The sequence below is a fragment of the Apium graveolens genome, chromosome 1 (assembly GCF_009905375.1).
Source record: "Apium graveolens cultivar Ventura chromosome 1, ASM990537v1, whole genome shotgun sequence".
Taxonomy (NCBI): Eukaryota; Viridiplantae; Streptophyta; class Magnoliopsida; order Apiales; family Apiaceae; genus Apium; species Apium graveolens.
In genome coordinates this window covers 195,959,934-195,978,670 of record NC_133647.1, presented here as the reverse complement: position 1 = coordinate 195,978,670, position 18,737 = coordinate 195,959,934, and the positions used below count along the sequence as shown (strand labels likewise).

The 18,737-nt window shown below is 43.3% G+C and overlaps 1 protein-coding gene across 1 annotated transcript; it reads left to right on the top strand.

The window, feature by feature from the left end:
- Window positions 1–14,871: 14,871 nt before the first annotated feature.
- Window positions 14,872–18,613, top strand: LOC141676225 (protein transport protein SEC23 G). Its single transcript, XM_074482099.1, has 2 exons — window positions 14,872–15,890; window positions 16,761–18,613. The coding sequence occupies exons 1-2, from the start codon at window positions 15,198–15,200 to the stop codon at window positions 18,414–18,416; spliced, it is 2,349 nt and encodes a 782-aa protein (XP_074338200.1). The 5' UTR covers window positions 14,872–15,197; the 3' UTR covers window positions 18,417–18,613.
- Window positions 18,614–18,737: the final 124 nt, after the last annotated feature.

Here is an 18,737-nt window from a genome sequence, read left to right as displayed (position 1 = left end):
TTCTTGGAGAACAAGAAACCTAATGGGCTTAGATTTCTTATCCCGAGGCCCAATGGGAAACCCACTGGAAACCGTCTTCTACTAGCTTTAGGAATGTCCGCCGATGAGGCCCAACCACAAAGGCCCAAGGCTCGTCCATGGCTTCGAGACTTCACGGATGAGGCATCTCCCTGGCCAAGGATAACCCTCCGCTACCAGCTGTTCCTCTAGTCCGTGGACGCAGGTATAGCCGTGGTTCACCCCAAATGTTGGACGCATCCTTGTCCCCCGATAAGGAGCCCCTACCAGATTGCAGGACAAGTGATCCCAAGCTTTTGGGTGCAAAGTGCAGGATACTCCAAAGTCTCCCAACGAGGACACCCGTTGACTACAGAGACAGAGCTCCCAAAGCACACACCAGATTTTACCCCACATCCCCAATGAGGACACCCATTGACTACAGGAGGAGGCCTTTAGTCCAGGCATACCCCTGGAGGTCTCTGACCACGGACACCGCCTTTCCTGTAAATATGCTATAGGAAGGAGTTCTTCAATAGAGTACCTGCATCAAATAAGTTAGTAATAACATTCTCCATCTTCCTTGAGTCTTCCAGAGAATCCATCCAAGCAGCACATAAAAGCTATATTTATATGTTCAAGTAGAGGTTCAAGGCGCGCCCTAACATCTCTGTATGTTGGCGCCGCCCGGTGTTACCCGCCTTTGGTCTCTTCTTATATCATTCTACATCATAGGGCGCGCCCTAAACTATTCATCTTTAGGGTTTGTTCCAATTCTGTCTAAATCAAGCAAGTCTGCCAAAACAATCATGTCCAAACAACCCGTCCAAAGAGTCTTCCTTGCTCTAGGCGCGCCCTAAGGCTCACTTACACTACAGGTTTCATTTAAGAGAATTATCTCCTCCTTCTCGATAATTGGACGCGCCTTCTTCACCTGTTGAAGGGCGCGCCTTTAAAGCATGATAACCACAACTGTCAATCAGCTATTCAATCAATGGGGCGCGTTCTTAGGGCGCGCCTTCTATTTATGGAAAGTCAATCTCATCTTTTTCCTATATTTCAGGCGCTCCTCCTTTAATTCTGCCCATTATATTAATCTTAATCTAAATATTGTTTATACCAATTTTTGGGCATAACAACTACCCCCCAAATTCCATATGTCATTGAAAATGGGATTGAAATTTTTTTTCATCTTTATTAAAATCCGTATAAACATATCTTCCAATACTTTTTTACAGGGCGCGCCCTGAATAGGGAGTGCCTCCCAATTTTTCCCTTAAAGTTTTAAGGATTTCATAATAATTAAATAAGGCGCGCCTCCTATAGGGCGCGTCCCAGAAGTTCAAACGGTTTTAAAAGCCGTTCCCCTTATTAGGGATTCACAATTGATATGATTGATTTGACAGCTGTCATATTTTTTACTATAAATATCAGTCATAAGCAGTCATTTTTTCTTTTACTTTTACCTTCCCTCTTTTTCTTACTTTCTCTCTCTTCTCAAAAGCTCCAAACCCAGCGGTATTGCTTTGCTCAGAACCGACCTTCTCAGTCGCCATTCTCCAAATCTCTTTCAGTCAAATTCTTCTCCATCTGAAAAGGTACGGCTGGCTTCTTACATTTTTGAATTTCATTAAGTAAATCACATTGCATGTCAGGTTACCTTTTTATCTTCCACTTCTGTTCTTGATGATTTATATGAAATGATGTATGTATCTGTGTATGTATATTGTATATGCGTGATTTGTAGTTCTAGATCCAAAATCATTGGGTCTAATTTTTAATTTTATGTTTCTGGGAATCTCAAACGTCTAACCCCCAAAAGTGTACGCCTTATGATAAGGCGCGCCTCTTTGTTGATACGAGGCGCGTTCCCTTTTATTTTTAGCCACGCCATTGTCACCTAATTTGCTAGTCTTTATAGATATTTTTTACTTATAATTGTTTGATAGAATAGGACGCGCCTTCTTAGTATATGGCTCTCCTTGCTCTTCTTTTAAATCTATCCCTACCTTTTCTGTTTCCTTCATTCTTTCGTATCTCGTTCTTTCGTCTTGGGCGCGCCCTCAACATTTCTTTTGGTTTTCTTAACAGCTGGAAGACGAGGGCGCTTCCTCTCCTTTTCACCCTTTCAAGAATTTTCTCATCAATTTGGGGATTTATTCGCCCCCAAATACTTACTTTGATCCTCAACCTCCAAACGCCCACCACACTCCTGAATTTCTGAACCGGGTGGCGCGCCTTCTTCAGGATTCCAAAGAGGGTACCTTGATGGCAGATTCCTCGGATAATTCATCAACAGACAATATTCTTTTATCTCGTAGGCAAGGCAAGCAGAAGCTGGTCCAAAAGGATAGATCTCCAATCCCAGATAGGACAGAGCTGGACGACGATGATTGGTTCGAGAGTTTGAACTCTGATAGATATAGGGGCATTGAGAGGGGCGTCAACGTAGGAGCAGGACCCTCTAAAGTATCCTACAGGACCGTATCCCCAAGTCCGTCTCCCCAACACACAGAGGGCGCGCCTAAGTCCCCCGTTTCTGAGGGCGCGCCTGAAGCGAGTGCGTCCCCCATTCGCGATGAGGAAAATTTCTTTGATGAGGATTCCTTCCAATTTTCCACCTCTCCTGAACCTTCTCCAATCCCTTTCCACCACTGGGAAGTTTCTGATAGTGAATTAGATTTTAACTGGGATGAATTTGAACCATGTACTGAAGCTGTGAAGAAGCGTTTTAGGAAGGAGCATGGGAAGCTTTTCTGCGTGGGCCTATCCTCAGCTTGTTCAGATGATCAACTGGGATGACTTATGGAATTTTATGACATGGAGGGCTTATGGGCGCGCCCTTTAAGCATGATGCGGCCCCATATCTTTAATTACGGGAAAAACTTTAAAATTCCCAGAATGGTGACCAGCCCCAAGCTGGTATCTTTGGGTATAGGCGCGCCCTTACACCCCTACCTTAGGGAAGTAATAGAACTGTATGATGTTGCTCCACTTCAACTATCCCCCAACAGCTACAAGTTTATCCTGGCTCTGTTTATCCTCTATATGGACTTGGGCTTTCCTCAACCGTCAATGGCAGAAGTTGCTTATTTTTTCAATCTAAGGAAATCTGATCATGGGTACTACTATCTGGTGGTGGACAAGCAACATAACAAGAAGGGTTTTTCCTCTGGCAAGCTTAGCCATGAGAAAGGTTGGAAAGAAAACTTCTTTTACCTGTATGACGTTCCCAGAATAAGGATAAGATTCAACAAGTCACCAAGTAAGGGCGCGCCCTTTTGTCTTTTCCCTTGTGTTATTTTTACATTTTTTTTTCTCATCCTTATACTTTTTCAGACATACCAGCTTCAAAACCCCTTAAAGGCGAGCCCAAAAAATGAGCTGAAGCCCTCCTTAGAGTGGCTTCTGACAGGTGGAACTTAAAAACCTTAGTCACTCGATCCAACTTGATGCGAGTAGGGATCCTTTCTGACCAAGTAGGAGTGAAGTGCAAATACGTAAAATTTAGGAAGGGTGCTCCTGTTTCTCGTGTTATTGACTTAGACAGCGAAGAAGCTGAAGAAGAAGAAGAGGAAACAGGGGATGGCTCCCTACAAGACCAAGATCCTTCAGGTTCATTCACTGTAGAATATAAAGGCGCGCCTTTTCACTATTGGCGTGTCTTACTTCTTTTTTGTTAACTTTCCATTGCCATACTGGATAGAAAAACTTTCGTTCATTTATTCTTCTTGCGTCTTTAAGGCGCGCCCTGTTACTCTAGGCGTAGTATTTTACTCATGTTTATCAATATTGTCTCTATCAATTGCTTCTATTTATTGCATTGTTCAACATATTTGACTGTAATGTTTAACTAATATGTCTTTATGTCTTGTGCAGAAATGGCTCCTCCAAGAATCCCTAAGTCTTTTAGGGCGCGCCCTGGTGACAAGCCTAGGCCCAAATCGAAGAAGGATGCTCCTACTGTACAGGCATCTGTTCCAACTTCTGCTTCCATCCCTCAAACTGCACCTGCTCAAAAGAGGCCCATCATTGACCTCACAGAAAAGCAGGGCGCGCCTAAGTGGCAAAGAGCAGAGGGCGCGCCTTCCGTCTCTTCTGCTGCCTTGAACGCTCTTGGCCCCATGGGTTCCCTTCATATTTCTGATGAAGAAGTGGAGCAATGGCAAGCCATGGATTTGGGAGATGCAGCTCGTGCTTCAATAAAGGCATCTTGCCAATTGTTTATCCACTCCACTCGAGTGGTGGATAAGCTACTGGAAGAGGGGGCGCGCCTGGAGAGGCTGCAGGGGGACAACAATATTTTGAGGAACACCCTCAAAGACAAAGACTTTCTGCATGCCAAGGACATTAAAGCTAAGGATTTTGAGATCTCTTTTCTCAAGGATGAGGTGGCCAATCTTACTTCCCAGCTAGAGATTGCCAATAAAAAGGCTACCTCTCTCCACACTGAGCTGGGTGCAGCCAACTTGAGGATTGAATATCTTGAGGAGCAACAGAAACTAGGCTGGCCTGATGAAAAGAGGGAGATATCTGATGAGGCATTTGCCAATGGTTTTCACTTCTACAGAGTGGGCTTTGTGGCCAATGATCCCGACTACTCCTTTGAGAAGTTTGGGGAGGAGACTGTTGCTGAGATGGTGGAATTCAAAAAGGAGCATGCTGCTGAAATCAAGGCAAGGAGGGTAGAGCTTGGATTGGAAGAAGAAGAAGGGGAGGGCGTGCCTCAAGAGGAAGTCTCCAAGGATGCGCCTGAAGTTGATCCAACGGTCCCTCTCCAATCTATTCCTCCAACAGACCAGTCCCAAGGCGCGCCTTAATCATTTACAGTTTTAAATTTCAAATACTTATGAGGAGCCAACCCTCTTTTGATGCTGTGCAAAGTTGTATGACTTGTTCTTCTGCTACTCTTTCATTCTTGCATGTATGACTCGTTGTTAATTTCATTTTTACTCAAAAATTTGTTAAGTCACTTTGATTTTTCCTTTGGCAATCATATGTTTCCATGGAGTATGTTACTATATGGCGCGCCCTTATAGATTTTTGTGTGATCTCAAAGTTTGTCATTGTGTTTCTTTCCATTAATACCTTTGCCATATTTTAATTGACTTATTGGTCCAATAGGCGCGCCTTATTTCGGGGAGTTTTTTCCCTTAGTCTTACTTTGTTGACCATGTGCATTTATTTCCTTCATCTTTGTCTACTATATCTGTCATGATCATAAAGCAGGAGTTATCAGATAGGGCGCGCCTCTTTATAGGGCGCGCCATTGATGTTTTTCAGATGAGAATTTTCATGTTAAGCAAATACAGTAACTTTTGAAGTAACTTTTCTCTTTTATTGATAACGCGCTCTAGTGGGTAAATTACACCAGTCCCATGGCTACTATGCTTTATGGGGAAATTATTTGAAAAAAATTTCTTCCTTCTGCTAGTTCCGAGGTTCGCAGTCATGTGTACTACCCCCCGAGGTTAGGAGGAATTTATTTGCTACTAGCCTATTACATAATAATTAAAACAAGGAAACAAGGGGACACAACCACACCCTACTGATAATACTTCCGCAAATGTTCTGCATTCCATGCTCGAGAAATAAGTTTACCATCCAGATCTTCTAAGCGATAGGTCCCTTTCCAGAGTATAGCTTTGACTTTGTACGGTCCTTCCCAATTAGCTCCAAGCACCCCGTGCTGGGCTATCTTAGTGTTAGGCATAACCTTTCGCAACACGAGGTCTCCAACCTTGAACGATATGGGTTTTACATTTTTATTGAAATACCTTGCGACCCTCTGTTGGTACGCGGCGAGCTTCAATTGAGCGTTTGCCCGGGCTTCATCTAACAGATCCAAGTGGAGCCTCTGGTTAACTTCTGCATTTTCCTCGACGAACGCATATCTCCGTAGAGATCCTGCTCCCACCTCCACGGGAACCATGGCCTCATACCCGTAGGTCAGCAGAAAAGGGGTTTCACCTGTGGTCGTCCTAGGTGTCGTGTTGTAAGACCAAAGGACCATAGGCATTTCTTCTGGCCAATCCCCTTTCTTTTCTTCTAACTTTGCATTCAAGGTATGTTTAATGATTTTGTTTATGGCTTCTGTCTGACCATTACTCTGCGGATGATAAACAGCGGCGAAGTCTTTTTTAATCTTTAAGTCTTCACAGAGCTTCCTTAACTCCTTACTATCAAATTGTTTTCCATTGTCTGAAATGAGCTTGTAAGGAATACCAAACCTGCATACTATGGAGTTGAACACAAAATCCCTTATCTTCTTTGCCGTGATCGTGGCTAGTGGCATGGCTTCTGCCCATTTGGTGAAGTAGTCCACAGCTACCACGGCGTATTTCACACCCCCCTTTGCTTTGGGTAACTCTCCAATGAGATCAATCCCCCACATGGCAAAAGGCCAAGGACTTGTTAATGAGGTAATGGTGGATGTCGGGACGTTGGAATAGTTGGCGAACCGTTGGCAACGATCACAAGCCCGGACAAAATTGAAAGCATATTCCCTCATAGTCGGCCAGTAGTACCCTTGTCTGAGCACTTTTAATGCCAAGGAACCACCTCCCGAGTGATTGCCACAAATCCCTTCATGCACCTCTCTTAGAATATAATTTCCTTCTTCCCTGTCCACACAACGTAACAGTGGCTGGTTAAATCCTCTCTTGTATAGTACCCCGTCATACTCGACATACTATGCAGCTTGGTACCGAAGACGTCGAGCATGTAGTTTATCCTCCGGTACAGCCCCTGACTGAATATAGTTATGGATGGGGGTCATCCAGTTTTCTTGTGGGATTTCTTGCGTTTGAAACACCTCCACCTCTGGGATACTTGGAACTTCCTGGATTCCCAAAGGGATTTGTCCAAGTTGAACGCTGTCCATCTGTGAACCCATCTTGGCCAAAGTGTCCGCATTACTATTCTCTTCTCGTGGAACACTTTCCAGTCTGGCACTTGAAAATTTTCCCAGTAGGCGTTTTGCACATCTCATATACAGCTCTGTCCACGGTCCTCGGGCTTGGAATCCTCCGTTGACTTGATTGACAACTAATTCGGAATCACTTCGAACTATCAAATTCACGGCCCCTACCTCCAGAGCTAACTTCAGACCGTTAATCAAGGCTTCATACTCAGCATCATTGTTGGTGGCATAAAACTTGAAATGGATAGCACTCATCAAGCGGTGCCCCTCCAGGGTGATCAAGACTATCCCGACACCTGACCCGCTGTTGTTTACGGCCCCGTCCACATGTAATGTCCACCACGGGTGGGGGAGTTCCTGCTTCTTTTCGTCCTGATGACTTTCTTGCGAGGTTGGTTCTGCCGGTACTATGGCCTTATCGTCAATTTCTTCATCAAACTCAAGTACGAAATCGGCCAGCGCTTATCCTTTGATTGCCGTGCGTGGACAATATTCCAAATCGAATTGCCCTAGCTCTATGGCCCATTTTAACATTCTTCCCGGCGATTCGGGTTTATGTAAAATATGCCGGAGCGGATAAGCGGTGCGAACTTCTATTCGGTGAGCCTGAAAATATGGTCTTAGCTTTCGTGCCGCAAGAATAAGAGCGTACACTAATTTTTCCATGTTGGTATATCTGGTTTCCGCATCCAATAACCTTTTGCTTACATAGTATACAGGCCACTGGTGGCTTGCTTCTTCCTTTACCAAGACGGCACTGACGGAATATTCTGACACCGCCAAATACAGAATTAATGTTTCTCCGTCTTCTGGCTTGGCCAACATCGGCGGATTTCCCAGTTGTTCTTTGATTTTCAGAAAAGCTTCTTCACAATCAGGGGTCCACAGAAAATCCTTCCCTCTCCCTTTGATCGCTTTGAAGAATTTTTTGCACCTATCCGACGACTTTGACACAAATCGATTTAGGGCAGCGATCCTTCCTGTTAGACTCTGTACCTGTTTGACACTGGTGGGAGATTTCATGTCTAGAAGAGCTTTTATTTTTGCCGGGTTGGCCTCAATTCCCCGGTCATTGACCATGAATCCCAAGAATTTTCCCGACTCTACGCCGAACACGCACTTCTGTGGGTTTAGTTTCATCCTATATTTTCTCAGGATATGGAACATTTCAGTTAAGTCGGCGACGTGATCTTCCACCCTTTTCGATTTCACGAGCATGTCATCCACATACACTTCCATAGTCTTCCCAATCTGCTTCTTGAACATTTTGTTTACCAACCTTTGGTAAGTGGCACCGGCGTTGATTAGACCAAATGGCATTCCGATATAGCAGTAAAGCCCCCTATCAGTGATGAAAGAGGTGTGCTCCTGGTCAGGCTCATACATAAGGATCTGGTTATACCCAGAGTATGCGTCCATGAAGCTGAGCAGGGCATGTCCCGCCGTGGCGTCGACCAACTGATCAATTCTTGGTAGGGGAAAACTATCTTTTGGGCATGCTTTATTTAGGTCGGTGAAGTCCACGCACGTTCTCCATTTGCCGTTGGGTTTTTTGACCAATACCGGATTTGCTAGCCATTCTGGGTAAAAAGATTCTCGAATTAGTCCGACGTCTAGGAGCCTTTCTACTTCTTCTGCTAGGGCTATAGCTCTCTCTCCACTTACGGCCCTTCGTTTTTGTCGAACCCCTTTATGCTTGGGGTCGATTTTCAATCGGTGACACATTATTTTTGGATCAATCCCCACCATATCAGAATGGCTCCATGCAAATACATCAAGGTTTGCCAACAGAAATATTGAAAGACCTTCCTTTAACCTTGGTGCCAATTGAGACCCTATTCTCAGAACCTTACTCGGGTCTTTTTCATCAACGGGGATTTCGATCGTATCTTCTGCTGGCCCCATCTTTTCTGTCGGCATTGGTATCTGGGGATCCAAATCAAGGGGATTATAGATCTCCTGGTCTTGTAGAGAGGGTGCATCCCCTTTAGGAGGTGTGCCTTGCGTAGTAGATTCATCAACTTTTTCAGTATTTTTTGCGGGTGAGGGTGCTCCTGCAAGAGGAATGGCATCACCCTGTTCGAGGCTTTGCAAGACATCAAATCTTCCTTCTAAACGTTCCCCATGGAAATCTGCTTGGACTATGGTATCCATCGCCTCCTCTTCTTCTTCCAACATCTCAATTCTGATTGTGTCTTCCAAGTACAATATTGTCGAGGGCAACTCAGAGGGATGTTCTTCTTCTTGCTCAACATAATAGTGGACTTGGATTTCCTCGGTTGGTTGCTCAATGCTTTTCTCCCGATCCACGTCCGGAGTATCATCAGCGTGGGAGTCTTTTCTGAAACCCTTCATTGCTTGCATGTAGCACTCCCGTGAGTCATATTGGGAACCCCTGATACTTCCCACTTCATTCGGCGTTGGAAATTTGATAGTTAGGTGATGAATTTAAGAGATGACTCTCATTTCCCGCAGAAAAGGTCGTCCCAATAACACGTTGTGGGACGATTCCTGATTCAGGACCTTAAATTCGAGCATCTTTGTCACCGACAGTGGGCTTTCCCCCAGTGTACATGAGAGCCGAATTGACCCCATGACTCTAACTCCTGCACCTGAAAAACCATAGACCCACGAGTCTTCCCCCGACATATCCTGATCAGGCAGTCCCATCTTTTTAAAGGTGCTGTAATAGAGGATGTTTGCTGAGCTTCCATTGTCCATGAAGGCTCTATGGACATTCTTTGTACCGATTTGGATGGAAATAACCAACGTTGTGTGGGTGATGTACCCATCGGGCATCTGTTTCTCTGAAGGTGATATCCATGGACTCACCTTTAAACACCTTGGGTGGCCGGGTTTCCACCCTATGAATATCTGTGAGAGGCCTGAACCGGGCTTCCCTAGCGTATTTTGCCAAGGCTCGGTTGCTGCATTCCATTCCGGGATCTCCCCCATAGATTGTTCGGATACTGCCATCTCTGATAAATTTATTTTCCTCCGGGGTATCATTGTTTGTCCCGCGTGGGGCTCGTCTTTCCTCTTCCCTTATCCTGTCACTCTTGTGCTTCCTTACTTCCTTGACTACCCATTCTCCGAGTTATCCTTCCTTGATAAGCGCTTCGATTTCGTCTTTTAAATTTCGGCACTCGTGCGTGTTATGTCCAGATGATTCATGGTATTCGCAATATTTTTTCTTGTCTTTGCTTTGCCATGATGATAAAGCTTCAGGTTTTCTAAATAGCCCTTTATTTCTGTTTACCTCGTAGATATGGTCGATAGATGCGACCAAAGGTGTGTACCGGCTTGTCCTGTAGTCATAGTTTGAGGGAGGGCTCCATCCCCTCCTTGTGCTTGCTGTATTTATCCGGTATGGGCTTCGACTATCCCTTCGGTATCTCGGGCTTGGTGACCTATCCCTCTTCCTTCCTTTGTTTTTCTGACTCGACTGTGAGGTTGGTTGTACATCTGCCAAAGATTGTTCTATAGCTTTAAAAGATTCCGCCAAAGCGAAGACATCTGTGAGAGTGGCCGGATCTTTCCCTTGCAAGTGCTTCCAAAAATCTGAACCAACCCTTAATCCTGCGATCAGGAAACTTTTTAAGGCTTCTTCTGACGCCCCCTCACGCTAGTAGACTCGGCGTTGAACCTTTTGAAGTACGATGTTAAGCTTTCATTTTCTCTTTGCCTAACATTGGCAAGAGTTGTGACAGAGGGAGCGTATCTCACCGCGGCTTGGAACTTAGTTAAGAACAAATTCTTCATCTGATCCCACGAGGTGATCACCCCTGACCCGAGCTTTTGAAACCACTGCTGGGCACTTTCTCTAAAGGTTGCCGCCAAGAGACGACATCGAGCCAAGTCCGGGACTTGGTACACATCCATCTCTATATTAAAATGACCCAGGAATTCCACCGGATCTGAGTTTCCGTGGAAACGGAGATCGCTAGTAGTGTTGCGATACCCGGTCGACAATTGTGCATCCCTTACTGCTGCCGAGAATGGGGAAGGGATTTCAGCTGTAGCCGTCACCCTGCCTTCGAGATGGTTAAGTAGCCTTTTCAGATCTCCTACGTTGAAAGTTCCCACACCGGGAATGGTCTGCATTTGAGGCTGCGGACCTTGGGGTTGCAACAGAGGTATTTCCACTTGATTCCCCCCGGGAGGGGCTTGCTGCTGGTTTGTATTCTGGGCGTCTTCAGGTATTACAATTATTTCAGGATTTCGTTCTTGATTTCTCCCTTGATTCTCTTCCCCACCTTGGCCGCGGCCTCGAACCGTACCGCGATCATAGTTTTCTATATTACTGGGATCATCATGCTCCACCTAATTATAGCCATCTGCTTGGTTATTCCAGCGGGAATCAAGGTGTCCGCGGTAATTGCCACGACGGTATCCGTCTAAATATCTGCCTCGGCCTCCACCTCTTCCTCTCCATTGAGGCCTTCTCCATCGATCATTTCCATACCCACGTCCATATCGATCCAGCGATCTGCGGGGAGGAGCTCTCTCATGATCGCGGTGCCGCTCCCGATTTTCCTGGGGATTCGGGGGCACACGCGTTGGATCGCGGTGCCGCTCCCGATTTTCCTGGGAATTCAGGGGCACACGCGTTGGATCGCGGTGCCGCTCCCGATTTTCCTGGGAATTCAGGGGCACACGCGTTGTATCATGGGGCGTCACATCTCCGCGATCAGCTTCTCTCTGCCATTCAAGTAATACCATTCTCAAATCGTCATCGCCCAAGCGAATCCCCAAGCGATCTTTCAGAGCTGCGAAGCCTCGTGGCTGATTCTCCGGTATTGACTCCGCCTGCCGGCGTTCCTCGAGACTACGACCAGAGCGGTGCGGATGGGTGGCTCCCCGGTTATCTGTTCGCAGAACTTCCCGTCCATCAGCATCTTCTTCCACTAGCTCAATGATCGGGGACGTGTCATTTGAATAGTCCAGGCGTTGCGGGGTTATCGGCACACGCCCTCTTTCAGTGTGGCCATGGCCGGCCGAGACATCCCTATCTGTCATGGGTGCTTTTCCAGGCGCCTGAGCCGCTCGGTTGTGGCGAAGACCCCTCTTGCCCTTGCGTCGTTCCACGGTGCTTAACCTTGAATCGAAAACATTCAAAGCGTCGCCCATGCGATACAGTTGTTCCAACAAGTCGGCGTTGCTGATGAGCACAGGCGGCTGTCCTCCAACGTCCAGTGTGGGACGGTCAGTCATGGGCGGAACGTAGGGTTCATATTCATAGCCATGATCGGAATCTTCTTCAGAACTTCCATCGTAAAAACCTCCATCGTGATATTGAGACATCCTTCCTCCCAGATGTAGATCTTGTTCGACCCCTCCTTCTAGCGCCAATTTGTTGACGGAGGAATTTGGGAACAATAAAACTTGAGGTTAGTAGCCGGAAACAAGATCTGTGATGGCGGTTCTTTGTCGGAAATGTGAATAGTAGTCGGTGGATCCGATGAACAGTATTCGTCGGAAAAGATGAACAGTGTTTTGGTGGTGTTGATTATTGGGGGCTGAGATTGCTTAGGGTTAGTGGTGGCTCCTTTGCGCTCTCGCTTCTGACCCTTTACAATGTGCCTACGTACCCCTATATATAGGGGATCAAGCCCACGTAGTTCTTGGAGAACAAGAAACCTAATGGGCTTAGATTACTTATCCCGAGGCCCAATGGGAAACCCACTGGAAATCGTCTTCTACTAGCTTTAGGAATTTCCGCCGATGAGGCCCAACCACAAAGGCCCAAGGCTCGTCCATGGCTTCGAGACTTCACGGATGAGGCATCTCCCTGGCCAAGGATAACCCTCCGCTACCAGCTGTTTCTCTAGTCTGTGAACGCAGGTATAGCCGTGGTTCACCCCAAATGTTGGACGCATCCTTGTCCCCCGATAAGGAGCCCCTACCAGATTGCAGGACAAGTGATCCCAAGCTTTTGGGTGCAAAGTGCAGGATACTCTAAAGTCTCCCAACGAGGACACCCGTTTACTACAGAGACAGAGCTCCCAAAGCACACACCAGATTTTACCCCACATCCCCAATGAGGACACCCATTGACTACAGGAGGAGGCCTTCAGTCCAGGCATACCCCTGGAGGTCTCTGACCACGGACACCGCCTTTCCTGTAAATATGCTACAGGAAGGAGTTCTTCAATAGAGTACCTGCATCAAATAAGTTAGTAATAACATTCTCCATCTTCCTTGAGTCTTCCAGAGAATCCATCCAAGCAGCACATAAAAGCTATATTTATATGTTCAAGTAGAGGTTCAAGGCGCGCCCTAACATCTCTGTATGTTGGCGCCGCCCGGTGTTACCAGCCTTTGGTCTCTTCTTATATCATTATACATCATAGGGCGCGCCCTAAACTATTCATCTTTAGGGCTCGTTCCAATTCTGTCTAAATCAAGCAAGTCTGCCAAAACAATCATGTCCAAACAACCCGTCCAAAGAGTCTTCCTTGCTCTAGGCACGCCCTAAGGCTCACTTACACTACAGGTTTCAGTTAAGAGAATTCTCTCCTCCTTCTCGATAATTGGACGCGCCTTCTTCACCTGTTGGAGGGCGCGCCTTTAAAGCATGATAACCACAACTGTCAATCAGCTATTCAATCAATGCGGCGCGTTCTTAGGGCGCGCCTTCTATTTATGGAAAGTCAATCTCATCTTTTTCCTAGATTTCAGGCGCTTCTCCTTTAATTCTGCCCATTATATTAATCTTAATCTAAATATTGTTTATACCAATTTTTGGGCATAACAACAACATTGTCAACAAAATTGTTTGTTTTTTGGGGCTCATAAACATTCAACATGTTCATGCTAAGAAAATTTGAAGAAATTGCGAAATTAAGTTCTAAATTATCAGCAAGATAATCTGGTGATGTTGGTGTATCGAAAGAATTTATGCTTGAGTCTTGCATTTTTCGAAAGTATATTTATAGATTCATGAAAAATCTAACAAGGTTCTGCTGAAAGAGATGATGTGAATGAGAGCGAGCATTTGTCTTTAGATTTTAGTCTGGTTTTATTTGAATCATTTATCTGATTGGATATTTTAGATTTCAGGCAAAACCGAATTTTCTAAAAAATTGGAATACCAATTAACACCCACGGGCCATATGAATTGAATCATTTTTTTAATTGAGTTTTTGGATTTATTGATAGACCATATCATATTTCTTTGGATCTTGGGTTTACTGAAGTACTAGGTATTAGATTCACACGCGTGATCATTATTTGATAAAATGAGTCAAGTTTTTTCTTTACATGAATGATGAGTTAAATGGTTATTTCATCGTCGAAGTGACGCATAACGTGCAAGTAGCTCATTAAACTGAAAAATGATGTGTATTATATTTACAGTGATTGCAAACATATTTGCTAACCACATTCAAAACTGAGCCGACATGCATAACCAAACCCGTTTATACACAACCCGATCCAAATTAAGCTATTATTATTATTATTATTATTATTATTATTATTATTTTTCTTTTTGTTCATCTTCATCACTCCCTTACAAATCACAATTACAGTAACATATCATATCAACACTAATGATTATATCCTTCAAATGACTAATTTATCATATCAACAATTAATGTACATATATGGTGTATATAACATGTCTATATAAACATCTCAGTGCATCATAAGAAACAAATAATATCGGTTTCACAAATTTTAAATTTGAAAGATGAAGATTTTATGAAACAAACTGAATTTTATTGCGAATAGCGTTTCTGTAATTTCTATAATTAGTGTTGGTAATTTGTTGCTACGAAAATCAAGTGTTTGAAAAAAATCTTATGTAATCTTATATTAGTACTCAGTGTCAATCTTGTATACATTCCTGTGAGTATTCTATTTCGATAAAACGTAATTTCAAATTAATGTTATTGCAAACTTGTTTGAGTTTAGTTATACAAGTGCAAGTTTTTTCGATTTAATGACCTACATACAATGTGAGCCATACTTGGATAGTGAAATAGCTACTTAACCCCACAAATGATGAGTGAGTTTCACAATACAATTAGCAAAACATTCATCACTCTCACTTTCTTCATTCACTCTGTTCCACTGATCCAATCCCTCTCTACTTGTACTTCATCTACAACAATACACACTAACTAATGATCCCGACCCGAAATGAACCCGAACCCAGATCCAATTTTACAAAAAGACCCGTAAACCCTAATCCCCAAATCACCACAAAACCCTAAAATCCCATGTAAAAATCTCCAAAATTAGCCATTTTTAATCCAATTCAACGCAAACCCACATGGATTTCATCGAATTAGAAGCCATGGAAGGCTTGAGATGGGCTTGGAATTCATGGCCAGTATCGAAATCTGAATCGAATGCTTTAGTTGTTCCTTTATCAATTATGTGTACTCCATTGATGCAATTTAATGAGCTTCCTTTACTACATTATGATCCTGTTAGTTGTAATCAATGTAATGCTATTTTGAACCCGTATGCTCGTGTCGATTATCGTAGTAGAATTTGGGTTTGCCCTTTTTGTTATCAAAAGAATGTGTTTCCGAGGTCTTATGTTGGTATAGGGGAGGATAATATTCCAGCTGAGCTTTTTCCGACATATAGTACGGTTGAGTATCAGTTGGGTAGTAAGGGGAATTTGAGTTTGAGTAATGTAGGGTTGAGTAAGGAGAGTTCTTTGGGGTCGTTGAGTGGGTCGTATTCGTCGGGTTCGTTGAGTGGTGTGGAGGGGAGAGGGGGTGGGAGTGGAGGTGGGGTTGGGCCGGCATTTGTGTTTGTTTTGGATGGGAGTTCAGGGGATGAGGAGTTGAGAGCGCTTAGGAATGAGATTTTGCTTGTGGTTTCTCAGTTGCCGGATAATGTGTTGGTGGGGTTGATTGTGTTTGATTCTTTTGTTCGGGTTTATGATCTTGGGTTTACGGATTGTTTGAGAGTTGTTTTGTTTAATGGAGAGCGCCATGTCTCGTCTGATGAGGTACATTTAAAGTTGCTATGTAGGTTGTCGATTTTATGATAGTTTTGATATGTGTGTGATTATTGTTTGTTAAGGAAAATTTGAGGTTAATTCACTAAATAATTGAATCAATGTCATGTAAAAGCTAGTCCATGTTTAAATTTTTGTTGCATATTTTAACTATCACTTTTTAGCTAATTCCTTCTTCACTTGATGTATAAGAATAGATATCCAACTGAAGCGACTAATATGTCCAACTGTACAAAACCATAAGCCTTTGCTTGTATGCTGTGATGGAATCCTCTTGTTCCATGGAAGAAAAAAAATAGTTCAAACAATCCATGCTTATTCTTTTCAGGGCAAATTAGATATAAAATTCATTTATTTTTTGAAATTATTTAGATAAATGATAGATGCATTATAAAATGATGTAATGAAAATTAAATCCATCCAAGCTATGTGAACAGTATGCAAGTCTCGTAAAAGTTCATACCTTATTCTCTGATTGCTTTGTTGGTTTTATTCACATGAACCTACCTGTAAGGATTTGTAGATCTTTTGTTAGTAGAAAATATATACTATCTGAGGTTTGTTATTTATTTATGCATCGCATTTATAGTTTTTTTTTGTGCCAGCTTATTGGATTCTTCATTTCAGTTGTGACACATCATATTCCAGTTAAGACATTGATAATAGTAGTTTTAACTAAATTTATTTTGGTGTTATTACTTTATTAATTTTATAAAATGTACTTAATAACTTGCAATTACAAATCTCGTGTACAGAAATATAAGATACATCAACTAGCTTCTTTGTGGTATTCTTTCTGGTATACGAGTCACCTGCGTAGTTTCATTTACTTCAGATTTACAATGTTTCCTTTGTTTACAGACCAAACAATTTCTTGGAATCCAGAACATGAAGCAACAACTTGGAAGGCCACGTGCTACTGAAAAACAGGGGTTTCTGTTACCATTATCTGAATGTGAGTTCAGTCTTACTGCAGCCATTGATGATCTCCGTTCTACACCACATACCATGCGAGGTTATCGTCCTCGACGCTGCACAGGCGTTGCAATATCAGTTGCGGTCGGACTTTTGGAAGGATGCTTAGTCACCACAGGTTCTCGTATAATGGTTTTCACGTCTGGTCCTGCAACTATAGGCCCAGGAATGATTGTTAACTCGGATTTTGTAAATGCCATTAGAAATCACCGAGATCTGGATAGTGGTCATGCAACCTTATACAGAAAGTCGTGTGATTTCTACAAACAGATATGTTTAAGGTTGTTATCTTCATCTATTGTTCTTGATCTGTTTGCTTGTTCTCTTGATCAAGTAGGAGCAGCAGAGTTGAGAGTTCCTGTTGAGAGATCAGGTGGATTCCTGATGTTAGGGGAGTCGTTTGAGTCTGACCAATTTAGAAAATGCCTTCGTCACATTTTTAGACTTGACGATGATGGGAGCTTAAAAATGTGTTTTGATGCAACTATTGATCTGGTAACCACAAAAGATTTGAAAATTTGTGGAGCCCTCGGTCCTTGTGTTTCTCTTCAGAAGAAAAATGGATCTGTGAGCGATAAGGAAATTGGCGAGGGTGGTACTCATTCATGGAAGTTGGGTACACTTGATAATAGAACATGTATAGCTTTCTTTTTTAAAGTGGGCGGTGAACAGATGCCCCAACCTAGTTCTGCGTTCTTTATACAGTTCATTACATGTTACCGGCATGGCAACATGGGACTTCGGAAGCGGGTGACAACTGTAGCAAGAAGGTGGGTTGGGAGCCAGTCAGCAGACATTGATGCTGGGTTTGACCAAGAAGCAGCAGCTTCAGTAATGGCTAGACTTGCTGTCCAGGAGGCTGGACGGAGGTATTATCCAGATGTTGTTAAATGGTTGGATACAATGTTGATTCGTTTCGCCTCCAAGTTTGGTGATTATGTGTCTGAAGATCCATCTTCATTTCGTCTTGCATCCAACTTTTCTCTCTTCCCGCAGTTCATGTATTATTTAAGAAGGTCCCAGTTTATCGATGTTTTTAACTGTAGCCCTGACGAGACTGCTTTTTTCCGGTTAATGTTAAACCGCGAGGGGGTGGTTGGTTCTGTTATAATGATCCAACCGACACTTTTCCAGTACTCATTTGACGGCCCTCCTGTTCCTGTGCTCCTAGATGTCTGTTCTGTCTCTCCTGATGTTATTTTGCTCTTTGATTCCTATTTCTGTGTTGTCATCCACTATGGGTCTAAGATTGCACAGTGGAAAAAACTTGGTTATGACAAGGACCCAAACCATGAAAGTTTTAGAAAGCTGTTAGAAGCCCCAGAACTTGATGCAGAGCAACTGGTAGCTGACAGGTATCCAGTTCCGAAACTTGTAAAATGTGACCAGCACAGTAGTCAGGCGAGATTTCTTCTTGCTAAATTAAATCCATCTGTTACACAGAACTCGACCTACTCTGACGGCCTGGAGTTAATTTTAACTGATGATGTTAGCTTACAAGTTTTCATAGAACACTTGCAAACTCTTGCAGTGCAGGGCTGATGATGTTCAGCTTTTGCAAGTCTTGCTAGTTAGTAGTACAAGTTTTTGTAACATCAGGCTGGGTTGGGTTTGCTTATTTTGTATAGAATTTAGCTGCTTGCATCGTGCATGTGGTCATACGGCTGAAAAAAAAAATATTATAGTGTAAAATATGTTCACTTTTGAAATGAGATAGCTTTTCATCTTTTTTGGTTCAATTTGGCTTCTCTAATTTACATTTACAAAATAATACTACTGTATATTAACAATAAAATTATATTTTATATATTATATATAATCAAACAATCATTGAGAGAACAAAAACAAATGATAAAAAAATTA